This window comes from Thermobia domestica, chromosome 10 (genome assembly GCF_964235325.1).
Source record: "Thermobia domestica chromosome 10, izTheDome1.hap1.1, whole genome shotgun sequence".
NCBI classification, from domain to species: Eukaryota; Metazoa; Arthropoda; class Insecta; order Zygentoma; family Lepismatidae; genus Thermobia; species Thermobia domestica.
Genome location: NC_137463.1, coordinates 174,590,755 through 174,606,048, shown reverse-complemented (window position 1 = coordinate 174,606,048; position 15,294 = coordinate 174,590,755). Strand labels below are relative to the sequence as shown.

At 34.2% G+C, this 15,294-nt stretch overlaps 2 protein-coding genes across 5 annotated transcripts in view; one reads left to right on the top strand and one right to left on the bottom strand.

Moving 5' to 3' along the window:
* The window catches only part of MICU1 (Mitochondrial calcium uptake 1), a 416,685-nt gene that overhangs the window by 167,448 nt on the left and 233,943 nt on the right, over positions 1-15,294 (top strand). The window lies entirely within an intron of this gene.
* LOC145662850 (carbohydrate sulfotransferase 11-like) overlaps positions 2,590-15,294 on the bottom strand; it is a 110,778-nt gene continuing 98,073 nt past the window's right edge. Inside the window, 3 exon segments of the mRNA XM_081728779.1 lie at positions 2,590-4,927; positions 4,929-5,419; positions 9,085-9,403. Of these exon segments, the coding sequence (XP_081584905.1) occupies positions 4,790-4,927; positions 4,929-5,419; positions 9,085-9,403 (948 nt within the window). The 3' untranslated portion in view covers positions 2,590-4,789.

Sequence of the window (15,294 nt, the reverse complement as noted above, 5' to 3'; positions counted from 1 at the left end):
CTGATAATGGATGAGCAATCGATACACCACGTGTGTACTTCTTGGGCTAAACCTTTCCTTTCTTTTTACTCATCGAATAAGTGCGAGAAAATATCACGTTAAATCTCCATAGTGGTCATTCGGATTCTGTATAGTTGGCCTCGGAGATTCAAATTACCTTGCTGTCATTTTAGGTGTTTTTATAAGCACTTTTTCAGTTAAAGGGAAAAATCAGAATTTTTATTATCTATGCTGATACATAAATAAATAGACAGTATTTATAATTTGTAATGGAAATTTTCATTAACGAATCTTTCGGTTTCTTGCAATATAAATTGGCTGCTTGTAAATATCTGTTGTATTAATACGACAGTCTTAGTATTGCTTTGGTATAACGTGTAAACGATAAAAAGTTTGAAATCTTATTACGCATACTTTATCGCTAATCTCATTTTAAACCAGGTGTCAAAGTTAAAACTGGAGCTGTTGAAATAGTATTATTTTTTCTAGCATAAACTCTTTGAGGACCATGCGTAGAAATATTATTCTGAAAGAAGAATTCGGCGTATATCTAATTAGAATGATACTTAGAGACTACAGTAAATATTTATAATTCTTTAATATTACTTTTGTGTGTGGTTCACTCTGGGTGACATTTTCTAGCCACGTAAATATAATTTTATCATATGATACGTTAAGTTACATGTCCTACCAAATTGTCAGTAATCATCTTATAGAGATCTAAGATCTAAGTCATAAAACGTTAACAAACATTACAAACAAAACACCAATCTGTACACTCCACTGCTGATTTAAACTTGAATTTCTTTGTCTTCTACTGGAGACAAAGTTAATTGCATTTTTGTACAGCAAATGGCAGCAGTAATCTGTGCCTGCAATGTGGTTTTACCATGTAGCAGGAAACGGAGGAAACGTTCAAAAAGACAGTTTCATGGCTTAACCACTTTGACACAAAGAGTTCATAATATGGAGTTACTTGAATTTTATCAGTGCTAGTGAAGACATATAAAGTATAAAGTTTATATGTTCAAAATTGGTTTCTTAAAGGCGTATAAAGAATGACAACTGTAAATTGGGCTGATACTTCAATCTCTTGAGAATTCTGGACTTCATGAAAGGAGATGTATTAGTGAGGGGAAAGAATAAAGTACACACAAATAAAATCGTAAAACATTCATGTAATCAAGCATAATATTGGCAGATAGAAAATTTAATGTTTCTTCATATATCTTACAAGTCACAGAGTAATAAGAAACACTCACAGTTGGAACTTAACCTGAAAACACAAACTTCACAGCATACAATTTTCACAAAACGTTCAATCATCTATGAGTATATATACATTGGGAAGCATTTCGAATTATTTATTCCTATACGCATGTCAGATTATGCGTAATGAAATACAGATAAGTGTTACAATAAAATTAACTTTTTTTTCACAATTGAAACATGAATATATTTCAAATCACAGACACTGCACATAATATAAAATATATCACAGTCTAAACTATACGTGTATTTGTTCTCTAGATAGAGAACTATTTATGTTAATTTCCTGATAGCATTTGATTACATACTGTTTACAGACATTATGAATACAGTTGAATTGACATGGCTTTTCCAAGATTGTCATTGATCCATATGAGCTCTAACTATAATAAATCAATCACATTATTGTAATACAGCTATGTCCCCGTATCCGCTAATTCGGAATCCATTGTTAATCACTGATCATAATTTTCATTGTTCTTCGTTATATATATATATATATATAGATATATATAACGCAGATATATATATAATATACATCTTAGTTTCTCTTTCAGCATATGAGACGGAGCTGCAGCTTATGTGCGATCTGACCATATAAAATGGAAAAACGCTAAGCACTTAGCTACTTATTCCATCCTTCCTATTCATTTCGTGGTGGGATGAAATAGATAAGTCTGATCGCCAGTCTGGCGGGAATCTTTTTCTTGATAGACGAATCTCCATTAGCCCAAAGTCACATTTTTCTGTGTTCTTTTAATGTTGTTCTACATCTGTTATTGTTAATTGCAAATAAAAGTATTGAACTATTCATCAGAATAAATTACATTCGAAAAAGAGAGAGCACATATTGTGCAACAACGTGTATATATCAACTGAAATGTTTTTGGTGTTTCATCCATGTTTTATTTACATTTATGTCCATTTTGCTGCCATTTCGAAAATATGGATGGAACAGTATAAACCATATAAATAGATTCGTTAAAAAAAATTACAAGGTGTATAACATATAATGAACCTTATAATTTTGCTAAATTAATGATTCCGTACTATGTTTAATTTATTATATGGTTTCGTTTTAAATTGACATTCTGCACAGGGATTACATAGGATGTGGAATCTAGGGCTTAATATGAGATCCAAACCACATGAGCTCTGCCGAGAATCGAACCGAACCCGGATCCCTTGCACTGAGAGCTCTACCCTGACCACATAGTCACGATGAGCTCTTTATATAACGATAAGCGTGTTTTTCTTATATATATATATATATATATATATATATATATATATATATATATATATATATATATATATATATATATATATATGTTTAGAAGAAAATCACATTGTATATGTAACCAGCAGAATTCACTTATGTCTCTTGCTTTCATCCACGATAGGTCTTTGAACGTATTCCTCGCGGATACGACCACCCAACTGTATTTTTTGGATAAGTCACTCAGTAACCTATGACCAAAAGGTCTTGATATGACTTTCCTAGAAACTAAACTACAGTGAGAAGAAAGAAAAAAAAGAATTACAAGAAGCTTTTATATAGCTTTCTTTAAAATCATCCTTACAATTTTTTTTGGTTCGTTTGAGAACTGATATTCAGCTTCCTAAACAAGAATAAAATACTCCTTAAAATAACTAAAACCAAACTACAAAACAAACAATCTACTCACTATTATCAAACTCTTAAAATATATGAATATTTATGTAGTGATAATAAAGTTATGGGTAATATTAGCTTAAAATACAGTAGATATAGTTTTGTTCTCAAAAGAGTGACGCCTCTTGGCAAGTCAAAATTACTATAGTTGTATCTTGAGTTATATAAGACAATATAAGCATTAGTATTCTAAAACTATATAAGAGAAGTATTTAAATAATTAAAGCTTGGTATTTCTTTCTTGGAAATTAATACATTTCTCTATTTTCTTTTAACAGTATTCCTTTTGAAGTACAGAATTTGCCAGCAAATTTAACTAACACCAAATTATGTATGCTATTAGGACTTAGACAAACTCAGTAAGGTCGACATTGCATATAATTTATTTACGATTATCACCAAAGTATATTACAGTCTTAGTGGGTGACCACAAAAACAGATTCAATTCCGACTTGTTCGAATCCGAAATCAATTTTGCATTTTGGCATTGTACTTTCGAAGCTGATTTCTGCATTCAGATTTTTTAAGAATAAAATTTCACAATCACTACTCATCAAGTACACTATTTCTGTTTTAAATTTTCAGTGCAGTTTCTGTTATCGTAAAGTCAGAATCTTGAGTCCTGTTAATTTTATATTCGCAAAGGGTTTAGGCTTTGTATCACGCTTTCTTCTTTTGCCTGATTTTTTGGAGGGAAGGGTAGTAAAATGTTGTGTGCTTGTCTAAGAGAGGTGTTTTCTTCTCAAATCGGAATGCCAAAACGTATTTAGAGATGTATTGTAAAACTCTGTTGACATATGATTTTATTATAGCATATCAGAAACTTAAAATTCCCTAGATAAGCATGTTTTAGATATGGAAAAAGTACGCAAAATACCGTATTTCCAGTACTATTCAATATTACCTTAAATTATTTTTAAGATGCCATATATTAATCTGTAGGTAAACTTGTCTCTCTCAAAATGTTCATTCTCGGCAAGTGTACTGAGCACCCTCATAAATACGGCTGTGGTCATGTAGGCTTCTAACCAGATTTTTCCCCGTTATCCAATAATTATTAAAGTAATAGTTTCATTGTCATAATAGTTAGTTAAACATATGTCGATGATTTAAGTTACAAAACGGTCGCAATATTATTGCATATTTTTTTTAAAAAAGAAAGTGTTTTAATAGGAAAGAATTAATACAAATAAAAATGCTTTTTGCTTTTGTATTCAAACATATTATTTTATTTTAGTTGCTGACGTTTCAAAAGTATCTCTGCTTTCATGCTTTCATCTTCGAAGCTGAACTAATGTAAGTAAACATTCAAAAGATGTCCCCTCAAAAATTATATTGATCACACAAATATGGTATATTTGTTCTAATAAATACTTCATTAACCTACCAGATCTTTAAAGCCGTATACTAGCATCATACTTCAGTCAGACTTCGAACCGTTAAATTGTGCCGAATAGCTTATATAGTTTCTTTGTTCCTCTACTGGTGTAATAGGTTATAGTTTCGACTTCGAAAAATGAAATATGCATACATATGTTTTGTTCGTAATGTTATTTAGGCAATATATATAAAGAGGAGAATTATTTGAGGTCACTGTTAGATATTGTTCGCATTGACAATATTATCAGATAGAATATTTGTACGTACGCTGTAAGCGATTAATAAGCATAATAAATGATAGTCCTGTTCATCTTTAAACGAATAGGTATTATATAGTATATGTATGTTACATAATTAATGTTACTTCCATTTTGCTTGAAAATAAGCATACAATAATATATTTTCACAGTATTAACTTTTGCTTTGATATACTTCTTACGAGATCAGTTTTACACAGGCTTAATGCTAAGATGTAGCCATGTTAAAATATCTACTGGCATTATAGTCGAACATTTCAAAGTCTATTCTATACACGTCGTACAGTTGGTTTAATACTTCTTTATCCAGTTGTTGGAAATAATGAAATAAAACCTGTTCAGTTTTTTAGACCTTTCGCAACATTTATCACTTGTGGTTTCACTATATCTTGGATTCCTACTTTCTTAATAATGTAGTCTTGATCACGGTTCAGTGTCTCTGTTTTGGCGATCACAGTAAAATTCACGTGACAGGGTGTGCAGAATCGATAGTACGGTGCCCAATGCTCGTCGGATTTATTTTGTTTTGCTGTATCAATGACATACCGAACGAATTGTTCGAACGATGGTCCTTTCAGCATTGAATTGTGTTTTCCTTTTATTTGGTACTTTCTCATAATTGCTAGTGCGAGTCGTCGATAAAACTTGTGGCGGAAATTCTCAATTTTATTTCGATATGCAGACAAAAGGCGCTCAAATGGATCACGAACAATAAGGAAGGATAAGGAACGTGGAAGTGCTTGTAAGAGTTTGGCCACTGAAGGTCGCGGGAATCTTGCACGAGCCAGCAACAGAGGAGTTTTACGAGTTCGTTTTAAGTAGGGTTCCTTGTAGCCACCTGGAAAAATAACCAAAAAGAAGTATGTTACTCTCTAGTTTCTTAAATTTAACAACTAAACTATAACATGTAAATATGATATAGAACATAGTGTTAACTACTGGTACACCAAAACAATTGAGATTTGAAACATAACTAATTACAACCTAACCCAGGAAGATGACTACTTCTTTTATAACCGATATGACAATAATAATAATAATAATAATAATAATAATAATAATAATAATAATAATAATAATGGAATCGTAAGTACTTTCGTTTGAACATGAATAAACGACAGAGATAATATTTTATTTATATGTGTGTTGCAAATTTAGACTTGGATTTATTTATTTATTTATTTATTTTATGTAGTTGTGCGAATGCATACAAATTTGGAATTAACTATATAGAAATGACAGTTTGCTTATTGCTAATGATGATTCGTATAATGAAATTTGGTGTATCAGCAATTGCTTACTTATGTAACTCCGAAAAAATAATTAGCTTACAATATATGACAAATCCCTTTTCCTGTCTCATAGACAAATACATGATGCAAGCTTTAAATGGCTTTTTTAATAGTAAATGTTCTAGTATTGTCTTAAGTGATAGAATAGAAATGGAAATTAGCACAAAAAACGAAGCACATAGAAGGAAAGCACGTAGAAAGAAGCGAAACTAGTCTAAAATTAATGTTTGACGTTAGAAATCGTCGAGATTTACATCACTGTAATTTTCATAAATACAGAAAATATCTTTGATAACATCATTGTGATTGAATTATAAGATTAGAATTGACTTGTGTTTCTAGCTACTGCAGAATGACTCATCGTATTTAAAATATCTAATTGAAGATAGAGGATTTTTGTTTAGTTCTTTTCAAGATACTCCCGTACGTCGTTTGTTACTTTGAATTTAACGTTTTACAATTATGCTCCGAGACTGAGGAAGATGGTGATAATGAGGTGGATGATTAATGGTGGAATGAAGCAAATAATAGTAACCCGAGAAAATCCACGCACGATATTGGTCCACCATAAACGTCACTTGGCGAGAGCTGGGATCGAACCAGAAACTCCATGCACCAGAAGTGAGCGCTCTACCACGAACCTCTCAAGAAATAAATGACTAGAGGATGATCACACACACACACACACACACACACACACACACAATATATATATATATATATATATATATATATATATATATATATATATATATATATATATATATATATATATGTGTGTGTGTGTGTGTGTATGTATGTTTGTGTGTAAGCAAGAAACACATGAAGAAAATGCAAGTTACGTGATTAATAGTCTTAGCGTGTTAGCATGCTAAATAGATCTGATCTCCATAGAATGGAGGCATATAAATCATGAATGATCTTTAGAGGAGTACTATAACATTCCTTATGCAATACAGTATTCAGTTCCATCAGTGAGAATGGAGGATGATATCTGCTCTGAATTGTTAGCTCCAGCACTGTGAGAAGTGTTGAGGTTGTAGATTAGGTGGGCTAGGGATGTTGTAGTCTATCCCAGTGTTATTGAAACTCCATCTCTACAGATCCAACAGTGTGAATTCATGTATTGTTATCCAGGAAAATTTTGTTATTGACCGGAAACATCATCTAACCACCATGCTCGTGGGTTTTCTCGGGGTTCTCCCGTTTCCTCCCACTTTCTTCATTCCACCATTTCACTCATTTCTCATTATCACCGTCTCCTTTAGCCTAACCGGCATAACCGTGGGACGTTAAACTCAAAGATTTCATTTCATTTTCACCATCTAACCATAGGGTACACGTTATCTTAAATGCTCACATTCATTGGCAGTAGTGTGTCCTTGTCCTCTGAGCATAAGCACAGAACCATGAATTACCGGAAATTTGCGGCCCACACCATCACAGAGCCGCCATCATGTTACATGGTTGGGAGGAGAGAGTTCAGAGTAGGTAAGATTCTTTGGGTATTTGCTTATTCAGATGTTCTTGGCACCATTTTCATCGCACCAAAGCATTGCTGATCAGTGGTTTGGAAATTGCAGCCCGATCGCTTATGTCTAAGTTATTAAACTCGCGTAGGACTTTGATTATCACAGTAGGTTGTTACAGGTGCCATCTAGTTCCAGAGTCTCATCAGCTTTATGGTCTACAGTTCTTCGTGAAAATCTTCAGTGCTCGGCGATCCCAGTCGTTGGGTTCTATAGAACCCATTACCTTGGTTTCTATAGGCCTCCATCACGTTAGACACCGTTCTTCGCGACACACTAATACACTGATTACTTTAGATTCATTTACGGCAATTAATCGCGCACCCACAATTCGTTGAAACTGAGATAGGCCTCGTAGTTTGCATCATACCGTCTAATCGCTTGAACATGCCTTTATGCAGCGGTGCCTGATGTACTTCAGATGATCACCTAACACACCACTAGCTACGGCCAGGCGCTGCCACCACATAACATATCTTATTTGTTGCAAACTATAGATGTCCCCATTATTTTGACAACCATTTGTATATATTGCAAAACCAACGTGATTTTAGTAAATTACTCCGACACTAATGTTTCGAAAATTGGCAAAGAGCTGCCTTTACAAGGTTTGTAGGAAACATATCATGCAAGTTTAAATTGACATTGCGTGCAGAACACCATGACATGTGGACATGTTGAACGAAATCGCGAAAGTTCTCTTTAATGGGTTTTGCTCGTGAAGTGAAGTTGTTTCATTGTCATTCGTGAGTTTGTGCTGGCATTCCTTGTTGCAATGTAATTAATACTTGTACGGAAAAGGAATGTTAGATGGTTTGCTTTATCACACGAGTTTCGTATGATTTTAAACAGATTTTTCGTCTTTCTAGTTGAACTATTTTGTAAGTTTTACTTTCTTAAGTAAAGAACGGAACGTGTAAATAAATGTCAAGAGTTAATCACATAAATCATGAAAATCTAGCATAGCATACATTTTAATTATGGACTCACTTCAACAAACAGTAAACCTATTAAACGTTCAATTTGTCAAGTGTTGACTTAATAAAAAATAAAATAAAATTATCTTTGTTAGAAAAATTTTTAGTTGTTTATTTTTAATACTTCCGTCACCTCTTCCAGGTACAAAATATTATTTAGTCTTTTCTGAATATAAGTGTATGTTAACATAGTTAATACTTTATTGTAAGAAAACGGTTACAGTTTTGGAACATCATTTTTAATGAAAAAATTGACTACGTGACAGATTGTTATTTTTTTCATTGCTGCTTTAGCTATACGTAGCTCGGATACAGTGCTCACCTTAGTGCGATGGGTAATTCACTGAATCCCAGTCCATGTGAGGTTGGAGTGCACACTATCGTATCCGTGAGTTTTCTCGGGGTTCTCTTTCTTTAGTATTATTTTATCATTCTTTATATTTATAATTCAGCTATTGTAGTATACAGGACATGTCTGTGAGACATAAAACCGAAAACTACATTTAATTTTTACTCATCCAGTCACGTTAAAATTAATATAAAAATTTTCAACTTGCTTTAAGAGCTGTATCTGAACACTAATTTAGAATTCAAAGGTGTTTCTACTTTAGGTCTCTCAAAGTTTTTATAATGCCTGATAGATTTTGCTAAACTTTATTTGAATGCAAGTTTTAAATACTGTTTGCCAAAAACTAGAAATCTTACCTAATAAATTAAAATTGTACATCCAGGAAGAACTGGCTGCTTTAAAAATGTTGCACCATACCAGATGGTGCCTTTCATCAATGAAAAATTCCCATGCATTGGGTTCTCCATCTTTGTAGAGGTCATGTTTCGTACATACTTCCCAGACTCTTTGGCGCCGACTAGCCAATTCTTCTTCAAGCTCGGCTACACTATAATTCTGTTGCTGAGGCGTAATGACTTGGCTTGGTGTTACTGTTGGGGAAGACGAGGTAGTGCGAGGTTTTACCCTCATAACATCAGCCTCTAGGACTGCCTGCACCTCCAGTTTCTCTGCCAACTGTAATAGTAAAGAATAGAAGATTACAATCCCGAAAAAGAAGATTCAGTCTACAGTTGTTTATCTGAGAGAAATTCTTATGTATGAATTAAAATGGTAGCTGGATAAATCCATACAAAAAATTTTCTAGTACCTTCGTGTTAACTAAACTCTGTTTTGTTAAACTTCTGATACAGTTCTAAGAGAAGAAAATTGTCATCAAAGTTGTATTTTCCTATACCTGACATAATAATAATAATAATAATAATAATAATAATAATAATAATAATAATAATAATAATATAACAGTCTGATGATGATGATGATCATCATCATCATCATCATCATCGTCATCATCATCGAAGGTAACCTTTCAGTTTCACCAGTGTCAGACTAGCCACCTTCGACTAAATAGTGCGTAATCAGTATATTGACACCAATGCCGTTTTTATTATTTTCTTGATCCACAAACAGCTTCTGCTTTCTGTAAATACGAAGAGCAGTCAGAAAGTTCCTGGAATTTTGTTATAGCTCATTATTACCACAATATAAGTACACATTCACTTAGTTGCCTTCGGAAAACACACACTTGCTGTATCATTCCTGTGATTGTTGAAAACACCGACGAAAGTCCTTTTTTAGTATCTTCCAAAGTCCAGCCGTCACGTCGGTTTTGATCTCTTCTACGGTGGCAAAATCGATACCTTTGAGGCCCATTATTTAGCTTTGGGGAGATCCAAACATCCGCTGGTGCTAAACTGTTTTTAAGGCTATCAAAGTCTCTGCAGCAGATTTTCCCCCAATTTGCACATGAACTTGACGTTTGCACGTTGCTTGATCTGTGAAATTGCGCCAACTGATCACTACACACTCCTCCGTTCAGCTACACTTCTCATACGCTGCCTATTATGACCTGTTCGCACGTGTTATATTCATAACTTGGCAACCTAAGAACTGTACTGTACAAGTTTCATTGTGATTGGATGACAAATGCCAAAACTACAACAGCATTCCGGGAAATTTTTGACTGCTCATCGTATGCTGGATCATTGTCGAAATATCCGGTCATAATATAATATTTAAGCAATCATTCTATTATGATGCGTGTATGTTAATGGGTTGGTTGATTGAATTGGAGTTTAGAATGTTTTGTAAATGTTAATCAATATCTTAAAGACCGAAGAAGAATACATTAAATGTAGAAGTAAGCCAGGTATCTGCAGAATGCTATTATATGAACTAATAATTATTTTCAAGACGTTTCATGTAGTGTATAAATTTGGGAGTCTAACAATTATGGCGTCATGAACTGTTCACTCAAATTTCTGGTCTATAAGAAAAGGTTGCTATTACATAAACTATCATTGTTACTTTATGTAATAGCAATTTGTAGATTCTACCTGGCTTAATTTGTACATTTTTTATATTCTTCATTGTTTTAAACCAAGATTTTTAAAGAAGGGGAGTGAACTTATCGAAGAGTCTTAATCAACGACGCAAATCTGTCTTCAACATTTGGGAAGGGGGGGGGGGAGGTAAGACCGTTTCCATAATCTTTTTTTTTAAGCGATGTTCAAAGTATTTGTGAAGTTGGAAAACACTGCTGTGGAGGATCAGGGGAGCAGAGTTGTCTTCAACATTGGGAAGCGGGCAGATTTGAGGCTTATTCTGGGGGGATATCAATTTGATTTCACTTTCCTTTTTGGCAATCGGATGCAAATCATCACATTTCTCCCCCGAAAACACATTTCAAACCGGATTATTGGGGGACAGTCCCCTCCAGTTCCAAGGATGGAGGGGATATGTTCCCCTCATCCCTCCTGGGATTTGCGCCAGTGGTCTTAATACAGTAGAGTCACGAAAACTCGGCTTAATGTGGACCGAATGTTGGCCTAATTTGTGAAAGTGGCGGGTTATCGGGAATGGGGTTAAAAAAGAATAAGTACGACTGTTTCCTCAGAAAATATAGCACTGTGCTTGTATGTATTGGTTGCTCCAGAGAATAAATTGCCCAATCACCCTTAAGCAAAGGAAAACTATGTACTTTATGAAGGCATAGAACTTTTACTATACATAACAATGAAAATTAATGAATACACACTGTACAGTAATTTATCTGATAAGACAAACCTCAGAAAAAATTCCCGGCAATGACCTCAAACGGGTCTGCGTACTTTTTTTCGCTCTGCCAGGGTGTGGCCGAGTTATCCGGACTGCCGGGTTGTCAAGTGCCGAGTTTTAGGGACTCTGCTGTAATTCGATTTCCACACGGAGTTCTCGATTGTTAATATAATAAATTACAACTCTAATATGGCCATGAAGCTTTCGTCCGTAAAGCTGTGTTAACGTATCCGTCATTTATACTGAACTATGCCATACTATGACATTAAAAAATCATAGATGGGCCATGTTAAATTGAAACTTTTTATCAATAGTAGATCCACTTCTGCTCCTTCTTAATTTCAGTCATAGCAAGTAAATATTAAGAAATGGATGGCAAGAAGTTTTTGTGAACACTGTAGCTATTAGGTGGAGAAGCAGAATAAGAAAGTTAGTGCAACATTCTACATGTTAATCCTCCTTACTAAAATTCCTTAAGAGAAGCATGCCGTCTATTTAAATAAGTCTCGCTATTAATCCACTAACTTCTGTCAAAATAGATTAGTTTCTTGACAATATAACAAGTCAATACCGGAGGATATTACCGTAATTGGTATGTGCGCAATAAACCTATAATCACTCTATTCTTTTATAGAGGGCCACGGTGGCTCAGTGATAGAGCGCTTCTGATGCATGAGATCTTTGGTTCGATCGTAGCTCGCGCCAAGTAAGTTTTGTGGTGGACAAACACCGTGTGCGTGGGTTTTCTCGGGGTTCTCCTGTTTCCTCCCACATTCTTCATTCCAGCATTTCATTCATTTCTCATCACCGTCGTCTCTTTTAGTCTAGCCGTCACAATAGTGGGGCGTAAAACTTAAATATTTCATTTCATTTTCTATGCTTTTATACATGGATCTCAAATCTTAATTCTGAGTTTGTCTCTCTTTGCATCAGCTTGCCATTTCCTAATTCCCTTTGTATCTTTCGAACCACAGGGGAAAAGAACTAGCCGTCCTATCCCTACTTTACTATGAAATGAAAGCTTCAAGTTTTACGTTCTACCGTTATGCTGGCTAGACTAAAGGAGACGATGATGATGAAAAATGAATGAAATGGTGGAATGAAGAAAGTAGGAAGAAACGAGAGAACTCCGAGAAAATCCACGCACATGGCCCCACTCTACTAGTTTAATGGAGTAAAACCTACATTCATCCAGGATTATCAGACAACTCAAGACGTGCTCCAATTTATATAAAAGGAGTACTTCATAGCACTATATAGAGTTCGTAATGTAGATCGATTAATAATGTACTTTTAAGGTTGTTTGTCTGTATGCAATGCAAGCTTAAAAATAGATGAGCTCGATAGAAAGAGATTTCAAACCTCATAAATTTCTCATCGAACGCTTCAGAATAGTAATTACAGGTCAAAAGTGAGGCAAGTGTATCGATTAACAGTGGCACTGTTGTTGTTCTGCAATGCAGGTCAGTGTTACCACACCTGTTTGAGTTTTAAAACGTGGACAAAACAAGGAAGAAAAAATGCGCACATAGATAGTAGACGGTTGTTGTAAAATCTCGGAAGTTGCGTTATTCACATTGTTTTTGAGTCTGAATTTATTTTCAGTGTTAACGTGTGCTACCAACGGCAAAGTTTGACTATGTGAAATATTGCTCCCTTTTGTGTGAATAGCATTTCACATAGTTTAAAACTTGGTTGTTTGGAGCTTAACGTCCGTTTTCTGCATCAAAGTCAATGTGTGACCTAGATCTGGATTCAAACCATCTGTACTTCCATCGAAGATCACACTACATACATACACCAGAGCCACAGTGATTTGGTTGGTGTGGCGTCTACCTAGAAACCGGTCGGCCTGTGTTCAATCCCTGGTGAGAATGAGATTTATTTCTCGTTCTTATTGCGGTTCAAAGGTTCATCAAACGATATATATTTTACGAAAGTCAGTGAGTAATCGATACCATTTTCCAGAAACGGGAACTTTATCTCAATTATAATGGCTCTTAAGCTCTTCCGAAATGAGCTTTCCGAATTCGTTTCTGTAGAAACTTTCTGAAAGTCTAGAAATCCTTATCGCTTCCTAATACCAGAAAACGGCGATCCGGCCTTCTCTGATGACGGCCATTAAGCAAAATCGCTAACATCTCCTTCCGAAATAAGTTTTGTCAAATTTGTTTCTAAATGATATTTTCCAAAGTCGAGATTTACCTAAATACCATCGGTAAATTCATTCCATTTCGTGGAGCTCGCAAAAAACAAAACAAAAAAAAAAAAAATAAATAAATAAAAAATAAATAAAAATAAAATAAAATAAAATAAATAAATTATTATTATTATTATTAATAATAATAATAATAATAATAATAATAATAATAATAATAATAATAATGATGATGATGATGATGTGTTCCGATTTTCACTTCTTGCTCCAATTTCTGTTATTGCTTATATCCTTAGAGCGAAAGCATACTGATAGCCTGTGAGCATCCCGAGCTCATCGGTATAGCGCAGTTCTTTTGACGCGTTAAGAGACATCTAAACAAGGTTGCCTTGATAAAATGAAGATAATTACAACTAATAAGAACAAATTAGACAATTTATAGAACTTTGTTTCAGAAAGGATAGGATATATATGTTCAGGGTTGAAAATTGGAATAGGATATATATGTTCTTAAATATTTTCTCATTTCTATGCTACTACCATAATACCAAATTGTATATGATATGAAACTTGTAGAATTTGATTCTACATTAGAAATATCAGAACAGAATGCAGATTTGTACTTATGCTGTCTATTTCAAAAAATTAAAGCGGATTGCAACTCTGGCTTGAGTTGATTCTTATCTTATTGGTTGAGTTCCAATAATAATTCTTAACTGTCGTTTTATTGATAGATGAAATAAAGTAGAGCCAGGAAATTAATAATGGATTGTGAAATTGTTCTTTTCTTCAAGAAAGAAGGTCAAGTGATATCGATTAATGAACAAAGTGAAGAAAAAAAATGAACATCAACAAGGGTTTGAATACATTGCAAAATATGCAAGATGGAGAATGCTATCTACCAGCAGGGGCATCATTTCAGAATTCTCTTGAGGGGGCAAAACCACCACCACATAACACTTTTACGTTTCGTACTAGTATATTAATAGACAATCGATTAAAGTATATGTATTCCTCAAACTCTTGGGGGTGCAATTTCCCCCCTAAATGACGCCCCTGAAGTTATAATTTTCTACATAATTAATTCTTATGGGCATGGTTATATAAGAGAATTTAGTTCTTGGAGTAACCATGTTATGTTAATGTTCTCTGGTGACACTTGTCTGTCGTTTTCTATTTGTTTCGGTGTGGTCGTGTTCTTTTGCGTTTACTTTTCTATAATCTTTTCGTGGTCGATTTTGATTCTAATCTTGAACGGGTGCAAATAGACCTTGTTGACATCCTTGTTGTTTATCATTACCGTTAAATGCTTTGAAAGTTGAACTACATTTCACGATCAGTTGTTCAGATATTATGCATGATTTACTTAGGAAATCCCAAGATTCATAGTCGCAGAAACAAAAGGCTCGTCAGTGGATCCATCTTTTGGCTTTCAGTCTAATCAGTATTTCTGTTACCCATCTTCCTGTGGTACTGCTTTATCCTGTTCATCTACTTTCTTGGTCTACCTAAAACTCTTTTTTTTTTTTTTTTTCATGGGTTTCCAAAAGCGCGTTTTTACTTATTCGTCTTGGTTGCACTGCTAATCGACTTCCTCCTTTTGCTGTTAAATTTAATCTAGTAGGCCGAACCA